At 41.3% G+C, this 18,794-nt stretch overlaps 1 protein-coding gene across 1 annotated transcript in view; it reads left to right on the plus strand.

Moving 5' to 3' along the window:
• The window catches only part of LOC311485816 (E3 SUMO-protein ligase PIAS1-like), a 57,628-nt gene that overhangs the window by 11,056 nt on the left and 27,778 nt on the right, over window positions 1-18,794 (plus strand). The window contains exon 2 of the mRNA XM_084541454.1: window positions 16,569-17,064. Within this exon, the coding sequence (XP_084397580.1) occupies window positions 16,569-17,064 (496 nt within the window). The remainder of the gene's footprint in view (window positions 1-16,568; window positions 17,065-18,794) is intronic.

An 18,794-nucleotide genomic window follows, 5' to 3' on the forward strand; every position in this document is an offset into this window, starting at 1 on the left:
TGCTGTGTAAAGCTCCCGCTCTGGTCTGGCTGGGTTTAACGACCAGTGATGCCTCTGGAGAAAACTAGTGGAGGGTTTAGATATTTTACTAAACCTGCCGACGCCGTGACGCAGGTTAATTATTGGCAGGTGATCTGAACGTGTCAGGAATTGTTAGCTGACCTTTGTTTGTGACTCAGGTTTTTGATGAAGAGAGCGCTTTTGTTGGGGATGGAAATTTTATTGAATCATATTGACATTTAAACATGATTTAACCAAATGCATGCTGAGAAGACAGCAGAGGAGAGTGGGCACATGTGAGCGCTTCAGTTTACTCTTTATTGATTTTCTCTTGTGCATCCACGGTCAATTTGTAACACAGACCACTGACACAAAGCACTTATAATCTGATTTTGCTAACAAACTCTCGAAATAGACATTATGACTAGTTATAGTTGGGAAAACACGCGCCTTTTAATAAGGTTCACTACCAGTGAGTCTCCTAATAAACCAGGACAGTGAGCCAGCCTGCACAAAGGCAGGAACTCCCCTAATGGGAATACGCCTGTGCATTTCCTACTGTGACAGGTCAAAATGTCTGCCATGAAAAGGTCCCTAGGGCTTTGTATCAAACCACGATGTCGTCCTTGCACAGAGTATCGAGCACAAGTACAAGCCTGCATCAAATCTGATGATCAGTTCCTGATTTAAACTGTGGTTTTGCAGATTTTAGAGAGTTTTATTCCAGTAGAGCTGTTCTTGTCTTGAGTCAGTAAATGATAGGGATGTCTCAATTAAATTTTTTCCGCCCCCGGTCCGATAGCAATCTTGTAATATTCAGTATCGGCCGAGTCCCGATCCTATCTTAAATAAACAAAATTTTCTTCCACCGGAGATTCATTAAGGCTTTTCTTATCTTACTTGTATTCTCCTTGATCGCTATGAACCGTGCGGCTGTATTAAGTACATTAAACGGGGCTGTAGCGAGCATAGGGTAGCACATTCCTTGGCCATGTTCTCTTCTACAGAAATTGGCTGGTCATCCAACGCCACAAACTCCGTAACCCTCTCTGTAATATTTTTCTCCTTGACGCTGTCTCAAGGAAACTTTTCTTCTAAACCCTGCGTTCAGTGTTTGTTGTTGTTGTTTAGGTGAACCCTTTACCTGAGTGTAGAGTCTTTGGTAGGTGGCAAATCAAGTTGGTAGTGTTGATTAACGATCTCCTACTACCACCTCGCCAAACCTCCACATTGCAACTTACAAATTTCCCAGAGTAAAATACTACCACATAGCAGACATGAAGCAGAGAAGAAGAAGAAAATGTTTTGACGCTACAGATAAGTGGTTTTAGTTCATGGCAGACCTGAAATAAATAACTGCAAGCGATTGGGCTTGGCTGAAACCTGATCCCATCATTTTAAAAATGCATCAATCGGACCCGATACCGGGACATCCCTAGTTAATAATCTAACTCAGGTTTGCAATACTATTCTAACTTTTCTAACAATATCCCTGCCACAGCTGTTTGGTTGAGATGTCATTATTATAACTAAAAAGTCTGCAGATTAATGAGCTGAATAATTTTGGTCGTAATTGTATAAAGATAAACAGAATTTTATCATTCAGAAAATATATTTTTATCCAAATTATGGTGATTAGGCTTCCACTGAGTTTCCCTGTGTCACTAGTGTGTGTGATACTGGCAGGAGCTGGCAGCCCTTATTCCTCCAGACATTGTCTTGCAGAGTTACAGTTGGAGTGTTTGTTTTTGTGTGACTGATCCCATTTAGATCCCTGAAAGCCATCTGCATGTTTCCCTCCACAGTGATGGATGTTTTATAAGATGACTGCCAATGTCTGAAAGTCTGAAGTGTAAAATCGGGATATTGCTAAAGGCTGCAAGTTAGATTCCGTATCAAGGTGTGGCCTACAGACTTGTGTTTTACTGCATTACTTCTCAGTGTCGTCATGTGGGGAGAAAAATATTTATGGTGTCACCTCAGGCAATGGAAAAAAAAAAAAAGCCTAAATTTGTCTTCTATCTAACCAGGGCCTTTTAATCTTCCAACTAGATTTTTCCTAATGTTTAATGGAGCTAATCATCTTCATTATCAACCATCTTTTAATCTTTGATCTGTTGCTGCTGTGTGAAGGTTTTGAGCTGGTAGGATTTTCAGCTTCTTTCCAGATTCATTCACATGCACACGATGCCCATGTGACTGTGCATTCGAGGTTTAGCACTCATACACCAGCCATTTGGCCACCACACGCTGATCACTGCGTGGTTAATGATCTCCCATGTTGTGCGCTGCTCCTGATGCTTTGTGTGCGTGAACCGTGCCCCCACCCCCCCACCCCCTCGCATGCTAACTCTTTGTGCTGCACATCTGTGGCATGCATGCATCGTCGCTGTGGCTGCCGTGTGCTCAATTGCACTAAAGTACTTTGCATGATAACTGTGAAATATTTTGTGTGAATTGAATTTCCTGTTTGCACCTGTTGTACTTTCCCCTCAAGAATTTTATGTATCTGCTTGTGATGTGAGATTAAAGTTAAGATAGACCCGCACCGCCACGTAAAAGCAGGAAAAACATAGGTGCAGGTGTGAATTATGAAAGTTTTGATGGCTTGATTTGATTTTATTGCCTCTGCTAATAAATACAAATGAAAGTGACAGAAGGAGTAAGCACATTTTCTCTGACAAATTTTCAGCATTTTCGAAAATTTCATAGCAACAAGCTAAAGAAGAGAGAACAGATGCTTGTTAATGAAAATCCAGTTAATTGCAATTCAGGTGCAGATACAGGTGAACTTATAATTAGCTGATCTGCAGAGCCGGTGGATTGTTTTCAGGTGAGGTCGAACTAAAAAAAGGAGGAAATGATGGCTGATGTTTGTGTCATTTTACTGTGCTAATTTAATGGTGTTTCTCGTTATTTGACTAAATAATTAACTTTCCGTCGATCCATTCATCATCTATAACTGCTTATCCTGCCGAGGGTCGCTGGAGGCTGGAGGCTGGAGACATCCTAGAAAGGCAGCCATTATCACAGGGCTAACACAGGGAGGCAAACAGCCACATGTATGACCAATTTAGAATCACCAATTAGCCTGGTATGCATGTTTTTGGACTGTGGGAGGAAGCCTTAGCACGCAGAGAAAACCCAGACAGGCACAGGGAGAACATGTACCCACGGCACCAGTGTGACGCTGTGTTGTCCACTGCGCCAAATGTCAAATAATTAACCAGCACTAACTTCCATCTTTCACAAAAACAAGGCAGTGACCACATTAAAATTAATCTCTCTGATCGATTGGCGACGAAAAGCAACAGAAATTAATAAATCAAATTTGAGAACTATGCCAGGAACTGTGCAGTCGTGCAACTTGATCATTTAATAACATATGTTATCCCCACCTGCCTTGTGCATTTAGAGGCAGCAAGCAGAGGCGTCCTTCACCCAGTGACACTCTTTTTTTTCCACATTTCTTTTTCAAATAGTGTCGGATAGCTGTTCAGCCTGCCTCTACAATTGCCTATAGAAGATCTCAAGGTGACATTTTATTCCTTATTCAAATAAAGAGGAAGAGTAGCCTGTAGGCTGTTAAGTTTCAGGAAAGAACATTTTCACATTAATTAAAAAGGAAGGAAAATGCACTCTAGATACACAGAAAACACAACAGACGCCATTGTCCTCAAAAGGCTGCACTTGAAAATGAGTTATAATGGAAGTGAGAGTTCATGGAGCTGCTGGTAACCTGTAGTGATCAGGACTTTCTCAGAAACTAGAGCTTGTTGCCAGCCAGCCTCCAGTTTCGGAGGCCAGTGTTTCTCCCGACAGATAAAACGGCCCATTCAGGGGAGGCTCGGCCACTGGCCAGTTCCAACCTGTCTCTCCTCATCAAACAGGCCTCCGTGCTGCCTGTTTCTTTTCATTATGGCTTCACTGCAGTCAACCGCTCTGAGCTGCAGCACAGGGGCGGTCACACAGGTGTGTGTTTACGGTGAGGACGAGGGTCATTTGAAAGTGTTTTGCGTGAGAAAGAGAAAGAGAGACAAGGGCACACAAGAGTTGATTTGTTTGCGTGTTTTAGTGAGTTGTGCATATTTACATGTGTTTTAATATCATCTAAACTGATTTAGTGCTTTACGTTGCTAAAAACCTATTTTCAGTTTGGGGCTCTGTTTAAAATATGACTGCAGTAGACTTGAGAAATATGAGGTGTTATTTCAGGTGTCCTGGCTGTAGAAGTCATGTTAATTTTTTGCACAGACAGTATTAGGTGACTGACTTTTGGAGCACTTCCAAAGCTTGAGCGGCCGCGAAACTCTCCCAGCTGAATCATCTTTGGAGTAACTCTGAAGGGACAAGCCATACGAACGTACAACTTCAGACAAGTTAACGATTACCAAAGATGTGTTCAGAAAACCTGAGTAGACACTAAAGATGATACTGGGGCAGAGGTTAGCTTAACAATCTGCTGCTTCCAGCTTTTCCAGGGTGAGGATTTGCAAGGAATTCTTTTATCATTATATTTTATCACATTATAATAACGGTGAAGCGTTTTCCAAGCAGTTCATTTAGAAGATAACGGTCGGAGTAAGCAAACACTTCCAGACAGTTTAGTTTTGAATTCTGGATCCACTTTAGGAGGATTTTGGCAAGTAAAGTGAGATGTTTTGTCTCTGCCATGACAAAGCCGATTGGATTTGAATTGAATTTCCATAGTAGTAGCGGATGAGGCTTCTGGGCATCTTATTTACAATAATAGCAGTGTCCATACAGAAGAAACTGGATTTGTGACAACTTAAACATGTTTTTAACTTATTCTTGTGTTTCTGTGGGCAGAGTTGATTATATTATAAAAATGAAACACCAGACATTTGTGTGTGAGTCAGCCACATTGTGGATTTGCTCTCGCTTGCTTCTAAATAGTGATCATGTTTATCTGGTCCATTTTCTCCTAATCAAAACTCCATAAACGCATTTTCAGTGGCACAGTATTAGCATCTTGTCGAGTACAGTAATGCAGATCTTCTCAGCTCATGTGTCCATCTAGGCTGCCACCTCCAGCCTTGCCATCCTCCTCCCATCCTCCCTTCTCCTCCCTCCCTCCCCTCTTGTGTTTTTTTTTTGTTTTTTTTACTGGAGCTGTGGAGAATTTCATTCGGTTTGGAGGCTCAGCTGCTTTCTCTCTCTCTCGCTCTCTCTCTCTCTCTCTCTCTCTCGCTCTCTCTTCCCCATCCCCCATCATAGCTCCATCCGTCATTCTCACCAGCTCTGGACACAGCAAATTATTACCCTGCACACTGCTCTCCAGCCTGACAAGAATCTGCAGGAAGTCTTAAAACGCTCTGAATTCAGCTTCCTACAAAAAATGCCTTAGAACCGTTTAAAAACTCTTGAGTTTAATTTACAGAAGCCCTGAGTATATTTCCCACGTCTCTGTCCCATAGGCAGTAATGTATGTAGTAAAATATTTTCATATCTGATCGCAGGCTGTCAGGTGACAATATTCAAATTAAAAGTAGGGGTGTGCTGCAGGAGGATGTTCAGTCCTTTGTGTGGAGTTTTATTTTTCCTGACAGACATTACATTAGAGCCGTACTGTACACTCGGAAGCTCATTGTCTCAACACTAAAAAGACATTCATTCTTGGCCATCTCCTCCCCAATTGCGTTCAGTCATACTTTTTACATTTTAGCTGCTAAAAAGCTAAAACGTTCTTCAAAAAGTTCTTTAAAATTTGCATATTTAACCTGGTACCTTATGCAATAGCTTGATTTATCAGTTACTACTCTCACATTATCTCACATTACTAAGAAAACTATCTCGATGATCTGTAACGGTGCCAGCCTACAATTTTGCAGGCACTTTGTGAATCTCTTGTTCAACACTGAAACGCCCAAACAACAGGATACATCTAAATGTTTCACTCCTTATCTTTCAGTCTGCAAACTTCAGCCTGATGCCTGCAAGCTTCGGATGGTTATCCTGCCAAAAGAGCCACTGAATTCTGAATTCTGCCGATCAAATCGTTTTTGGGGTCGTTTCTTCACATCCGAAACTCCTCTATATATTTAAGAGTTTAAGATTTAAACAATAAATGCAAGTTCACATTCAGCGTTATAAGAAAAACAGCCCCAGTTGTCTGACATCCCCATTTAGACCCCGTTCTGATCTTGTATTAACGTGTGTCCTGCGTCATTGGAAGTATTCAGCTTCAAGTACGTATGTTCACGCCTGGGATTAAATTGACTCTCCACATGTGTCTCAAGCCATCACTTGAGATCCGCTCTGTATGGAACTAAAGACAAACATTGAGAGTGCAAACAGCTGCTGTATGAAATAAACGTATCGCTACCTACCACTGTTTCTAAAACAATGTGTTTGTTGTGTGTGTTCGACATGGTGACAAAATTGTATTTCCATAATGAACTGGGAGGCGTTTCTTAATTGAAGTGCACACATGAAGTTACTATTTATTAATGTATCTAGACCCTGACGTTTTCTTAGAGACCTTCACAAAGCTAAGAATATACCGTAACTCAAAACCTGCAAGCATCCATACTAGGACAGATATAGATCCGATATGGTTTCATAAAAAGTTGGAATCCATCCTCTTTTTTTGAAATCTCGTGGTCTCTAGACGGGCTTTGCACCATAAAACCGCGCAACGAGATTAGTTCCCGGGTGAGGTAGACCCAAAACATGTCAGAAGCTGCAACCCCGGGAACACCGTCAGTCGTGAAAGCTGATTGGATTTAAAAAGTATGACGACAGAGAAGAGCTGCACAAAAGCAAAGCCTAGATGTGAAACTAGAGGGAAAATGTTGCGGAAACACCAAAAAATCTCTGAAACCAATGACAGTTTTACGTAAAACCTGAAATATCTCTAAATTAACTGATATTATATTGAATCAGGACCTCGTGGGGCAGAAATAAATAGATTCAGTAAATCAGTAGTGATATCTAGTCCTAGTCCATACACACAGTTCTCTGATAGCAAAGGGAAACAAGGTCATTATTGAGGAATTACTGTTTGCAGTACACATCTCTAATTAACCACACGCCCATACATTTTATGGCAAAATTAAATTAATTTTTAAATGATTTCATTTGTTAATTGTGTTTAGATTTATTTATTGTGTTGTTATAACAAGGAAAAAGGATGTTCAGCTATTTCAGTTATTATTAATAGGCTTCCTACTAATGAACAAACATCATTTACGGTGCTTTCATCTTTTCTGGTGATCAAAAAAATAAAAAATATGCAAGAGGAAAGAGGATGTCAGTTGAGTAGATGGTTCGCCAGTGTGGCCCAGGACTCGTTGTGTGTTTACACCACTTTAGGAATGTGGCCACAAACAGCACAGACCACCTGTACATGTGCTTCAATCTCAAATGCGTCCTCAAAGCGTCTTGGGCATGTTCATACCTGTACTTTTGAGCACTTGTGATGAGATCGCTCAGGACAGATGTTGATGCCAGGTCTGAACAAGGCCTTAGTGCAGTCTGATTAGAACTGTTCTCCACATGAACTTTCCCCATCCAAACATTTCATCCACGGGTTCATCCAGAAATAACGTCCCCAAAACCTGGTGTCTTTCTGCGTATGTTATTGTTTAAATCTAATCCTAGCTGTCTTATTAAGTGACCCCATAACTGTTTTCCAGTCTGTCTGTCTCTCCCTTTCTCTCTGTTTTCGTATTTGTATCTGCGATCTCTGAATTTTTCCTTGGTGCTGTTTCTCTGGTTTACCTTCCAGAAAGAATTTCATCATTCTGGGTTTTTGTGGGTTTCAGTTTTGATGTGATGTGTCTGTCAGATTTGTTATTAGGGGCCTTTCTGTTCTTACAGGAATATTAAAGAGGACATTTCAAACGTACTTCACACTGTATATTTGTGCAGAATGACACATCCTGGAAATTTTAAGACCTAAAAAAACTCAGCTTTTAAACCACTGGTCTGCGAGCTGTGTGTGTTTGTGTGTAAGAACTCCCCTGTTACCGCTAGCTGGTCTCTTTGTGTTGGATCCTCTCTCGCTCTTTCACTCTTTCCTTTGTTGCCGCTTCCCTTTGCACCTACATGTCAAGTTGTTTCAGTAAAACAATACAATGGAGCACATTCTCTCACAAACACGCTTTGTTTCGACATTTGAGGCTTTTTTCGTGCAGACGAATCAGCAGTGGTGTGACGCTGACGTTTGTGATAAAGGATTAAACAGCTTTTAGGTAATAAGTTAAATGTTTCTACTGTTATGAGCTGTAAGGAACATTTGCCACGTATTAGACTAATATTTGATCAGTGTCATCCCTCAACCTGCTCTTATCTCATCAGCCTTGTTTATAAAGCGCGGCGTCATTTGGGATTTTAACCCAAAAAGCGAGCAAATGATGCCTTGTTTATGGCTCTTCCTAATTTCCTGCTTTTGAGCTATGTGGGCTAGAGCTCAAAGGATTAGTCAATTAATTCATGGGCTGTCAAAATAATTCTTATCAGCAACTGTTTTGAGTCACGTTCAAGCAAAACTGCTTAACGTTTGCAGATTCCACCTTCTCACATGTGGTGATGTGCAGCTTTTCTTTGTCTAACGGGATGGGAAACAATGTCTGTCACTTTTTATTTAAACCAGTGAATGAACGTCTGCTGGGAACGATTATCAGAAAATTAGACTTTCAACTTTACTGAAGGCAACAAACAAAAAACGTATTTTATTCCCTCATCGGGCTTTTGAGTCATTCATCATCTTCTGCCGCAACAGACTCTGACAGGTTTGTTTGTGTTCAGCTCGGTTATTCAGCCTGATGCCTGCACGCTTCGGATGGTTATCCTGCCGAAAGAGCCACTTCTGAATTCTGTCGTCCGAATCATTTTTGGGGTCATTTCTTCACATCCGAAACTCCTCTATATATTTTAAGAGTTTAAGATTTAATCAATAAATGCAAGTTCACCTTCTGCATTATAAGAAAAACAGCCCCAGACTTTTGACATCCCCCTTCTCACTGCTTTAACGCACATTTAGACCCCGTTCTGACCTCGTATTAACGCGTGTCCTGCGTGACCGGAAGTATTCAACTTCGAGTGCGTACATTCACGCCTGGGATTAAATTGGCTCTCCACATGTGTCTCAAGCCACCCCTTGAGATCCGTACGCAAATAAAGACCAATATCGAGAGTGCAATATGTAAGAAATAAATGGATCGCTACCCACCACTGTTTCTAAAACAACAAATAGCCGTGTCTGTTGTGTGCATTCAACGTGCTGACAAAAATATATTTGATCAACAGACTCTGGCAGGTTTGTTTGTGTTGGAAGAACAGAGCCTTCCTCCTGTTTAGAGCCATAAACTGGTGCAGTAGATTTATAAATTTCGTGGTAATTTTTTGGGGTGGAAGTCTGCCTTGTCAAATAAATCATTGCGTAAACAAAGCCTGGAGCCACATGTCATTCAGATGTTGTTGACCGGGAGCATGGAGGTGTTTGATGGAGGCCACCTGTCCCGGGGAGGAGATTGATTGACAGAGGAAAGAAGGGAAAAAAATTAGATGATGAGAGCTGGGAACCGTTCATCTATCTGTCCTCCAACGCCTCCCTCGCCACAGTTTTCTCTCCTCTGTTTGTTTTCCTTCGCTTTCTCTCTCTCTCTTTTTTTCTTTTTTGAAACCAGAGGAATGTTACACATCCGCAGTCTGGTGGAAGCGTGTGTGTGTGTGTGTGTGTGTGTGTGTGTGTGTGTGTGTGTGTGTGTGTTGGCGTGTCAGGTTTATGTGAGGTGGTGTTTGTGCTTGTGTGTTTGTTTTATAGCATGGCGTGTCTGTGTGTGAAATGGTAGGCAGCCGGTGTCATCATTTCTTCACGTCCCCCCTCTTGTACCCTACATGCATATTTCATGGGACTGGTCATTTATGTGTGCAGCAGGAGAGTCGCCGGGTCCAAGCAATAAGCTGCTGTCAAAGTCTTGAACAAAATAATAATATTAATATGATCCAAAATACGGTTCTGCTGAAAAAAATATTTGCAAATCTTGAAAATCCATTGACGCACAGCTGCTGCACCTGTGATCGAGCTTCCTGCTGTAGGAGCGGTTCGTGTTTGAGTAATGTGTTTTTATAACTGCAGCGTGGTTCAGACAGAAGGCATCAGGATTACATTCACATATGGCCTCCTGTTTCTTTGCTTTTACAGTGTACACTCTGTCACAAAGGGCAGATCTATGTCCTGACTCAAAAATGTCGTATACCGGTGCATGTGCGCTTGTATTAAATGGTGAGGACAAAAATCTGTTTACGCGGTCGCATTGTCAGACTTTCTTTTTGGGACACAAAGTCCTCCTGAATCAATAAATCTAAGGGTGAAGATTTGGTGAAGGCTCGGTGTATGGTTACGGTTAGGGAAGTGGTGATTATGGTTCGGATAAGTCTCCAGAAAACGAATGCAAATCAATGTAATGTCCTCCAGAATGATGGAAACACAACTGCGAGCGTGTGTGTGAGGGTGCATGGTTATGCATATGTGGCAGCTGTACACAAGATGCAGTGTTTGGTCTGTAAACAGCAGCCTCTGCTCTGTCGCTTCGAGGAGTGTGAAGCTTGGTTGGAGGCCAGGTTGTGCAAAACGGTCCTTTTTTTTTTTTTCCTGCAGGCACTAAACAACCTCTTAAACTGGGGCATCCTGTAACACAAACTTTAAAGAACAATCAGTCGTTAGATTAATCTCTAACGATGCTGATAATCAGACATTTTTAACCTAGTGGGATTTCTTTGTGTGGCGTCTTTCATCCGAGAAGAAAGTCCCATAGTCCCACAACCAATCACAGATGATTTGTTATAAACATATTTGACTCCAAGGCGCTTTGATGACTCGTATGACTACGTCATTGTTAGTCTTCTGTCAAACACTACGTTAATGCCACCCTAGCAATTTGATCGCCGGTAGATCTTTGCCAGGACATAATGAACTCCTGGTGAAACGACCAAGTTTCCTGCACAGTAACTATGTTGATGGGGCAAGTTTGGGCTTTCAGGCTACTTTTAAACCAAAATACCTGAAATTTATAAATCCTTTTAGTCTCATATGTGAGTACTTGTTGGTTTGTAACAGTAAAAAGAATAACTTTGAATTTTTAAGTAAGGCATTTAAAGAAATGACTGACATGTTACTGACCAAATTATTAGTTTATTAAAGAAGACCATAGCTAGTGTTAATATACAGTGTGCTAACAGTAGAGTGAATCTAATGTTTTTCTCACATTAGGCATTTGAATTTAACGTATTAAAGTTGAGGTCTTTAGATTCTATTTCTACTCTTTATATGATTATGGTTTATTTGTATAATGTAAAGTGACAAGAATAAAGCCTCTATAGCTTGATTTACACCATAAACTGTACAAATATGAACAATGTGTCCCCACTTCATTGCGTTGGCCAAACTGACACTATTTTCCCGGGGATACAGGCAGCGCCATCTTGCGACTTTGGAGCCAGAGTCTGTGCAGTACGGTCCGAGAGTGGAGCCATGGCGGCCTGCCATATCGATGATATACGTCACATCCTGTTTCTATACCGTCAAATAACTAACTAAAATGAAACTTATCCAAGAAATTGACCCAAGATGGCCCAAGTCCCATCAACTAACATGAAGGAGGTGGAGCTTACGACCTATACTGCAGCCAGTCACCAGGGAGAGCTCTACTTGCTTTGGCTTCACTTTTAAAGAGCAGTGCCACGTCCATCTTTATACAGTGATTTACACACAGAGCCTATGTTGTAACCGACATTGATGGCCTATACCATTGTGAGCATTTATCCTGGTGTGTCCGCATCGTTCTGTATTTACGTTGCTAAAACGCTGGTCAGCTAAGAGTCCTTGTGTACTTCAAACTATGGTGACTGGACATGAGCAGCTCGTGTTGGAGTTGGAGGTTAATAAATGTTGACCACAAGTTACTTTTTGATGAAAGTGCTGCAACACTTGGTGTGCAGGAAGCCGAAGGACTGTGCTTGTCCAGCCACTGAGAGACGTGGACGAGGAAATGTATTTACGACCAAACACAGCTGTTGTAGTGAAGGAGGCGTAGGTGCAGAGCAGAGCAGAGCAGATCTGAGAAATCTTCAGTCTGAATCAATGAAAGATGCTATGGTTTCTCTCAGGAATATAAAAAACGTTTTAAAGATTTATTTTCTTCTCAACATGCCTGTTGTTTTTCATTATTTTATTTTTTTTATACAAAATTTATCCAGGAGGCTCATATTTTATTTTTTTTTGTTCTATATTTATCTTATTCTAAAACGATGTCATCAAAATACTAAATAAAAATCTCATCTCATCTCATCTAATTGAAGATATGACGGAGCAGGGCAAACTATGGTTTGTCTTTTCTTGCCTGACTTCACACAAAGTGTCATGCAATTATTTGATGCAGAAATTGGTTTTCTTGCACTTGCAAGCACTGAAAGCAGACTGTGCAAAAGTGGAACAGGTTTTACAGTAAACTGCGACACTTTTGGGGGTTTCAGTTCCGTTCCCACCTTCTGATGATGTCACACGTCTGTTATAATAATATGGTACAGTCCTGTGGTTGGGACCAGGGCGACAAGTTTCTTTCACACCTGGGCCACTTACACTAAAAATAAAATTACATTAACATTTAGATAATACTCACAGCAGTGTAGTGTAAGTTTCAGCCTTGTCCTCTGCGTTGTGAGAAAGACGGGGACTTTTCTGGCTGTGAAATGTTAGAAGAAACCAAACAAAACCTGATGTGTGAGGTGTATTTCTTTGATATTGTTATGAAAAACCTTATTTTTTCACATTTTCTCCTACTGCTGAACAACATTTGAGACTTTAGTCCGAGTGGGATAAGCGTTAAGGAGAAGGATTGTTAATTACATCAAATCTGTTCTGAATTTGCGCATTTACTTGTGTTTGTTTTTCGAGTGTGGTTAGGTCGCAAAAAAAAAGAAATAGCCTAGAGCAGCCGTATATGTCATTTTAAATGTCAATTAAATGCAAAACCCAGAGTAACCCAAGAGGAACGGGCCTCATTGTAGCGAGCTAAAATAAAATCTTGAAGGCGTTTAAATCCTTCGAAGGGACACTGCTGCATGCATTTCCTGTGCATAAAAATAATCACTGCTGTGGGTATGTGTGTGTGTGTGTGTGTGTGCATGTGTTTATATATAATTGATTAGCTTAAGGGAAACTGACACACAGGGCACCAACAGTCCTGTGTGCTTTATCATTTAAGGGGCGTTTGTTTGTGTGCGTCTGTGCTTTTTTATCCCTGCTCTGTCATTAAAGGAGATGAAGGGAGGAAGTTCGTCCAAGGCGCTCTTAGTCTACCCCTGTAGGTGTGTGTGTGTGGGTGTGTGTGTGCGTGTGCGTGTGTGTGTGTGTGTGTGTGTGTGTGATAGAAACAAAGACCTGATCCCAATGTGCAAATGCGTTATGTGTCCCTTTTTACAGCTCATGTCATGCATCAGCTTTCTTTCAGGTCTTTTTCATATCCGTAATTTGTTATCTGTGGCCCACCTGGTCCGTGGACGCTTTAGATGGCGGCTCGTGTTTTGAACTTTAGATAAAGAGCACGTCTTCGTTTTTTTTGGAATTTTCTGACAAAAACAAGGTCTTGGTTTATGTTTCTTCTTCTTTCTAAGTTTGCACAACACAGAAATGATAGATGGCTGTGTGGAATGGCAGCACCTCATCAGTTTTCATTCAAGGAAGTTGAGCTTCCTCGAGGCAGTAAATCTAAAAAACATAACTCACTGATTATTTTTTCATTGTTATGGGCGATTCACGATTTTAATCTTTTAATATTATTTTTTTTCGTCTACACGAACTCAAGATAAAACAGGTTTTCTTTTTTGAAACTGCATGGCTTATGTAATATTCAATACCAAGAAACAAGAACAATGAAAAGGGCGGCACTTAACGTGGTTGTCAGTGTGCAACAAACAGGTTGCATTTGGATTTTTTGTCCAGTAACAAGTTTGCTCTCTTTCATTAGTGTGTGACTTTTCAACCTAGCACCGTTTTAAATGAACATTCTTCCTCCTCTAAGGAAAACAACATAAGAGCAGCATCCCTGTTACTGTCCTCGTCAATAAATTGAACAGTCAGGCTCATGTCAGGCTTCATGGTTCTGCTGGTCCAGAGATCTGCGGAGTTAAACAACGCCTTCTATTGCTGCACCTCAATCTTCTCTTGACTTTTGTTGTATAAATAGTTCTGCCTCGAGGGTTCTTACTTGCGATCGATTGTTCTCAGGCCGCTAGCATCAGGATCTCCTAGAGACACTGAATGCTGTTGTTTCAGGTGATGCTACATTAAGTTTTAATAAATTCTTTACAACATACACAGCATGACCAAATCATTAACATATTGGTGATGTAACGTGACTGCCTTTAATTTGTCGTCTTCAGCAGCTGATGTAAATCCAGTCACTACTAGGGCCAGGTGACTACAGCTTTCCTGAATTGATTAGAATTCAATTCACATGGTCCCGATTCAGTTTATTATCAATTCATTTAGAGATACATCAGTTTCAAAACAATTTTACTAACTAATGCTGTCATTGGTTCCTGAGATTTGTGGTGTTGTGCCAATATTTTACCCTCAATTGGCACATCCTGCATACGCCTTTGCTTTTGTGCAGCTCTTCTCTGTCATCATACTTTTTAAATGAATCAGCTTTCAGGCATGAACTAATCTTACGACACTGCAGCAACGTTTCTAACGTGAGGATGCAGGAAATGGCATGTGATCAAAAAAAAAATAATCAATCCGAATCAATATCGAATTTTTCAAATCAAGATCATTTTGAATAGGAAAATTTGTTTAAACTCAACCCTAGTCACTACAGAGGACTGTCAGATGTTTGGGTGATAACAGAGGGAGAAATGATCTTTTTTTGTGATTTAAGCATTTTAATTTCAGAGAGTTTGTCTGTGTAAATATTGTGACAGATTAGTTAGATGAGATGCTGCTAGTGCTTAATGTAGTGTGGGCCAGCATGAAGCTGAACCATTTGATCCCGTGCTCCTCAACCTCACATTAAACCAGAGAAAATCCTTTGATGGTTAAAGTTTTTTTTCTCATTACACTGAAGAAACAACTTGATGCAAAAAACACACACACAAAAAAAAAACAAAACATGAAAGACGCTGATTACTTGTGAGTTTAATATAGTATTTGGGCACAGATGGCAATGAAGCGGCCCTAGTACCGAAACTAATATCATATGCACTACACAATTTTAAACACCTGCAAACTGTCAGCTGTGCCGTGCTAAGATATCTCAGTGTACACTCAGGTCAGCCTCGGTGTTCCTCAGGCGGCACCCAAGCATCAAGACCAGATGAATGCATACATTATGAATGCAAATCATCTAATTGTGCATTTAAAATTCAGTTTTTATTTTCATTCCTGACCACATATGAAAAATACTTCTTCCGTAGTAACTTCCCTTTGTTTTTTTCTCACAGGGGAATTCCACAATGTTGAGAGAAAATGAGAACAACATTGCATTTATGTAAAGTAGTACACAGTTTCTATGTCCTCTCTTAGACGTATAGCTCTGTTGGCTGTGTGTAATTTACGTACAGAGTCACTGCACAACACGTTTTTATTATTCATACATTCATTCATTCATTCATCTTCTGTAACCGCTTATTCCTGTTAAGGGTCGCGGGGGTCTGCTGGTCTAGTGGAGTGCAGCAGTTGCCTGGTTGTTTGCTTTTGAGCTTTAAACATTTCCCTTTAGTGTTGCTTAATGTCTTTTAAATCTCCATAGCTCACTGGGCTCAGGGCTGCATTGGCCAAGTTAACAATCGTTAGCGCCCTACCACTGCCCCAGCTTTGCCCTCTGTATGTACGAACATACGAATCTGTCGAATATGTCTCAGCTCAACTCAATCTACCTTAGCTTGAACGAAAGGTTCACAGCCGCAGAGTTTCATTGCTAATTATTTTCAATCACCTCAGCTGACAGGGGCTTGATTCAGATATTCTCCTGAATTCCTGGGCTCTTCACTCAAGTAACACCCTGCAGAGAAACCTTTCCACTGCTTTTGATAAACAGTCTCACACATTTAATAACTCTAAAGGTGACGGTTGAAGTGAAGACTGGCGGAGAAACCCAAAATATTGCTCCTTCGCTTCTGAGAGACTGAAACATAGCTGCATTAATAAAATAAAATGTGAGGGGCTGAGTTGCCCCAGGTACCTGTGAGATGAATTATAATCCAGGAAGTCCGGGTTGAATAACGGGTTGAAGAGGATCATTAGGAGCTAGAGCACTGCACAATGGTTTATATATTACAAGAATTTTTTAAACCCAAGACATCAATAGTTCTGACCTTCAATAACGACAACTGCTCTCTTCTTTTGGATTTTTACCTGTAAAGTTTCACCTTTTGTTATAGTTCTGTTAAAATAGAAATATATTATGGCCAGTTATTCGCTCTAATCGGCATTTGTTAGATTCTAAGTGTGGTGTTTGCACCACTGTGTATCAGTCATGATAGTTAAGTGAAACTTACAAGTAGATTTTTTTCCTTACTCTTTCTTCTCCCCATCACAGCAAATGGTGATGAGCCTACGGGTGTCGGAGCTGCAGGTGCTGCTGGGCTACGCTGGACGCAACAAGCATGGACGCAAGCATGAACTGTTGACCAAGGCACTGCATCTGCTGAAGGCCGGCTGCAGCCCCGCCGTGCACATGAAGATCAAAGAGCTCTACCGACGACGCTTTCCTGCCAAGATGGTATCCCACTCAGAGCTGGCCATGTCCGGACCGCACCACCCTGCCTCAGCTGGAGTGGTCGGAGGAGGGGGCGCAGCACTGCCCGCTGGCTTGACACAGCTGGCGTATGAGGGTCACGCCGGTCACGGCGGAGCCCCATCGCCTGCTGCCTTACTGCCGCTCTCGCTGCTCGGTCCAGGGAAACATGAGTTGACTGGGCTGACGCACCACCTGCCCGCCTCGGCCACGCTGCATCCGGTCCACCCAGATGTCAAGCTTCAGAGGCTGCCGTTTTACGACATGCTGGACGAACTCATCAAACCCACCAGTCTAGGTAAGGGAATGTGTGGAAAGTGCTGTCTCAATGAAAAACATTTTAGTGGTTTTTTGCAGACTTTAGGTGGTTTTAATTTGGTTTTGGGGTGAACCACAGATAAACCTCCTTGTACACTGCCTGTTCAGCAACAGACAAAAGACAAACCAAACTGCAACTAGCTGATGAAGATAACAGACCATTTAGCAGCTTAAGAGCCAGATATGTCATTCAGCTGTTGGTAGTAACCAAAGGCGGATGTAAAATATTGGGTTTCATATTCACGAGGTGACCACAAACACAACTTGACATTGTTTTCCTCTTGCTTTTGGGTCTGTTCCAATTGTAAATTTGTGTCCACTGATTCCAGGTGGACAAAAATATTGTAGGTAATTCATTATTTGTACTTAAGTAGCAGCACTGGACCTAGTGGTTAAAATACCATAAAACCTGCAGCATCCATTATATTCAGACCTGAGAACCTAAGTAAATGTCCTTTCCCCTGCACTACATGCAGTATGTTCCTTCACTATACCTTAATGGTTGGATATCTGCAAGGTTGTGGGTATTTATATCAGTTTATTATTCCCATAATGATTGTGGCAGCAGGCGATGAAAACAGTGACATCTGCGTTTTCTTCCGCTGTATGAAAAGGCTCCCTGCCAGTGCTGGTGTTGCACTGCCTGCTAATGTGTTGACAGGGCACGGAAAAGTTACAGCAAAAATATAATTTGCACATTTCTCATGAGAGTTCAGAGTATGCAGCATACCCAAGAGGTATGAGTGAAAAATATTAATCGGTTGTCTAATCCATCCTTCATCCAAAAAAAAAGTAAAAGATGAAGAATTTGCCTCCTCGGATTTTCTTACTTAATAGTAGTAATATTATTTGCTTATCTCCATCAATGAGGAGAAAAAAAAGCTTACATTCAGTCACAGGATGGAGATCCACTTTTAAAGATGAAAATTTGTGTGTTTCTCTAAAGGTCATGCTGAGATGAATTCCCAGACACATTATAGATGAATCATAGCTCTTATTACATATTTATACCATTGCGTATGGACTGCTGTGCTGATATTTGTTTGGGGCGGGTCGAGCGATGCTGCCTCATGATTGAATTGACGCCACATTTTATTAAATATATATGTCTCACCGTGAAGCCAGCTTTACAGCGCTTAATGAATAACTGCACGTAGACCATCAGCAACATATGCTGGCAGTACTTTATTTATTTAGCTGAAGTGTTGCTCTGTGGCACTGCTGAGAAAACAGATCATCAGCAGCTCTGCTCGACCCCATCATATCTGGCACTGAGCTGCCACAACATTAAAAACACCTGCTGGGGAAAGGAATAACACTGATGATCTCGTTACGATGTAATGTTCTTCTAGGAGACCTGGGTCTTGGCTTTTATGTGGATGTTACTTTGATAGGTACCAGCACCTCAACAGGGTTGCAGATCGGTGTTCCTTCCTGGTGCCATATGTTTCCCAGATATGCAACACAGAGGCACCCAGTTATCCATATGATGCATAGAAACTATGATACACCAGCACAGTCCATGTGCCTATTGTAGCTGCTTTCAGCAGAGGACAGGGGTGAGCATTGGTACCCTGACTGGCCGGCAGCTATGCAGCCCCCTGCAAAACAAACACTGTGGTCCACTGTGTGTTCTGACCATAGACTGTATATAAGTATGGACTGATGCTAATTTCCCGGGAATATGGGCAGCGCCATCTTGCGACTTTG

The sequence above is a fragment of the Chelon labrosus genome (genome assembly GCF_963514085.1).
Source record: "Chelon labrosus genome assembly, chromosome: 3".
NCBI classification, from domain to species: domain Eukaryota; kingdom Metazoa; phylum Chordata; class Actinopteri; order Mugiliformes; family Mugilidae; genus Chelon; species Chelon labrosus.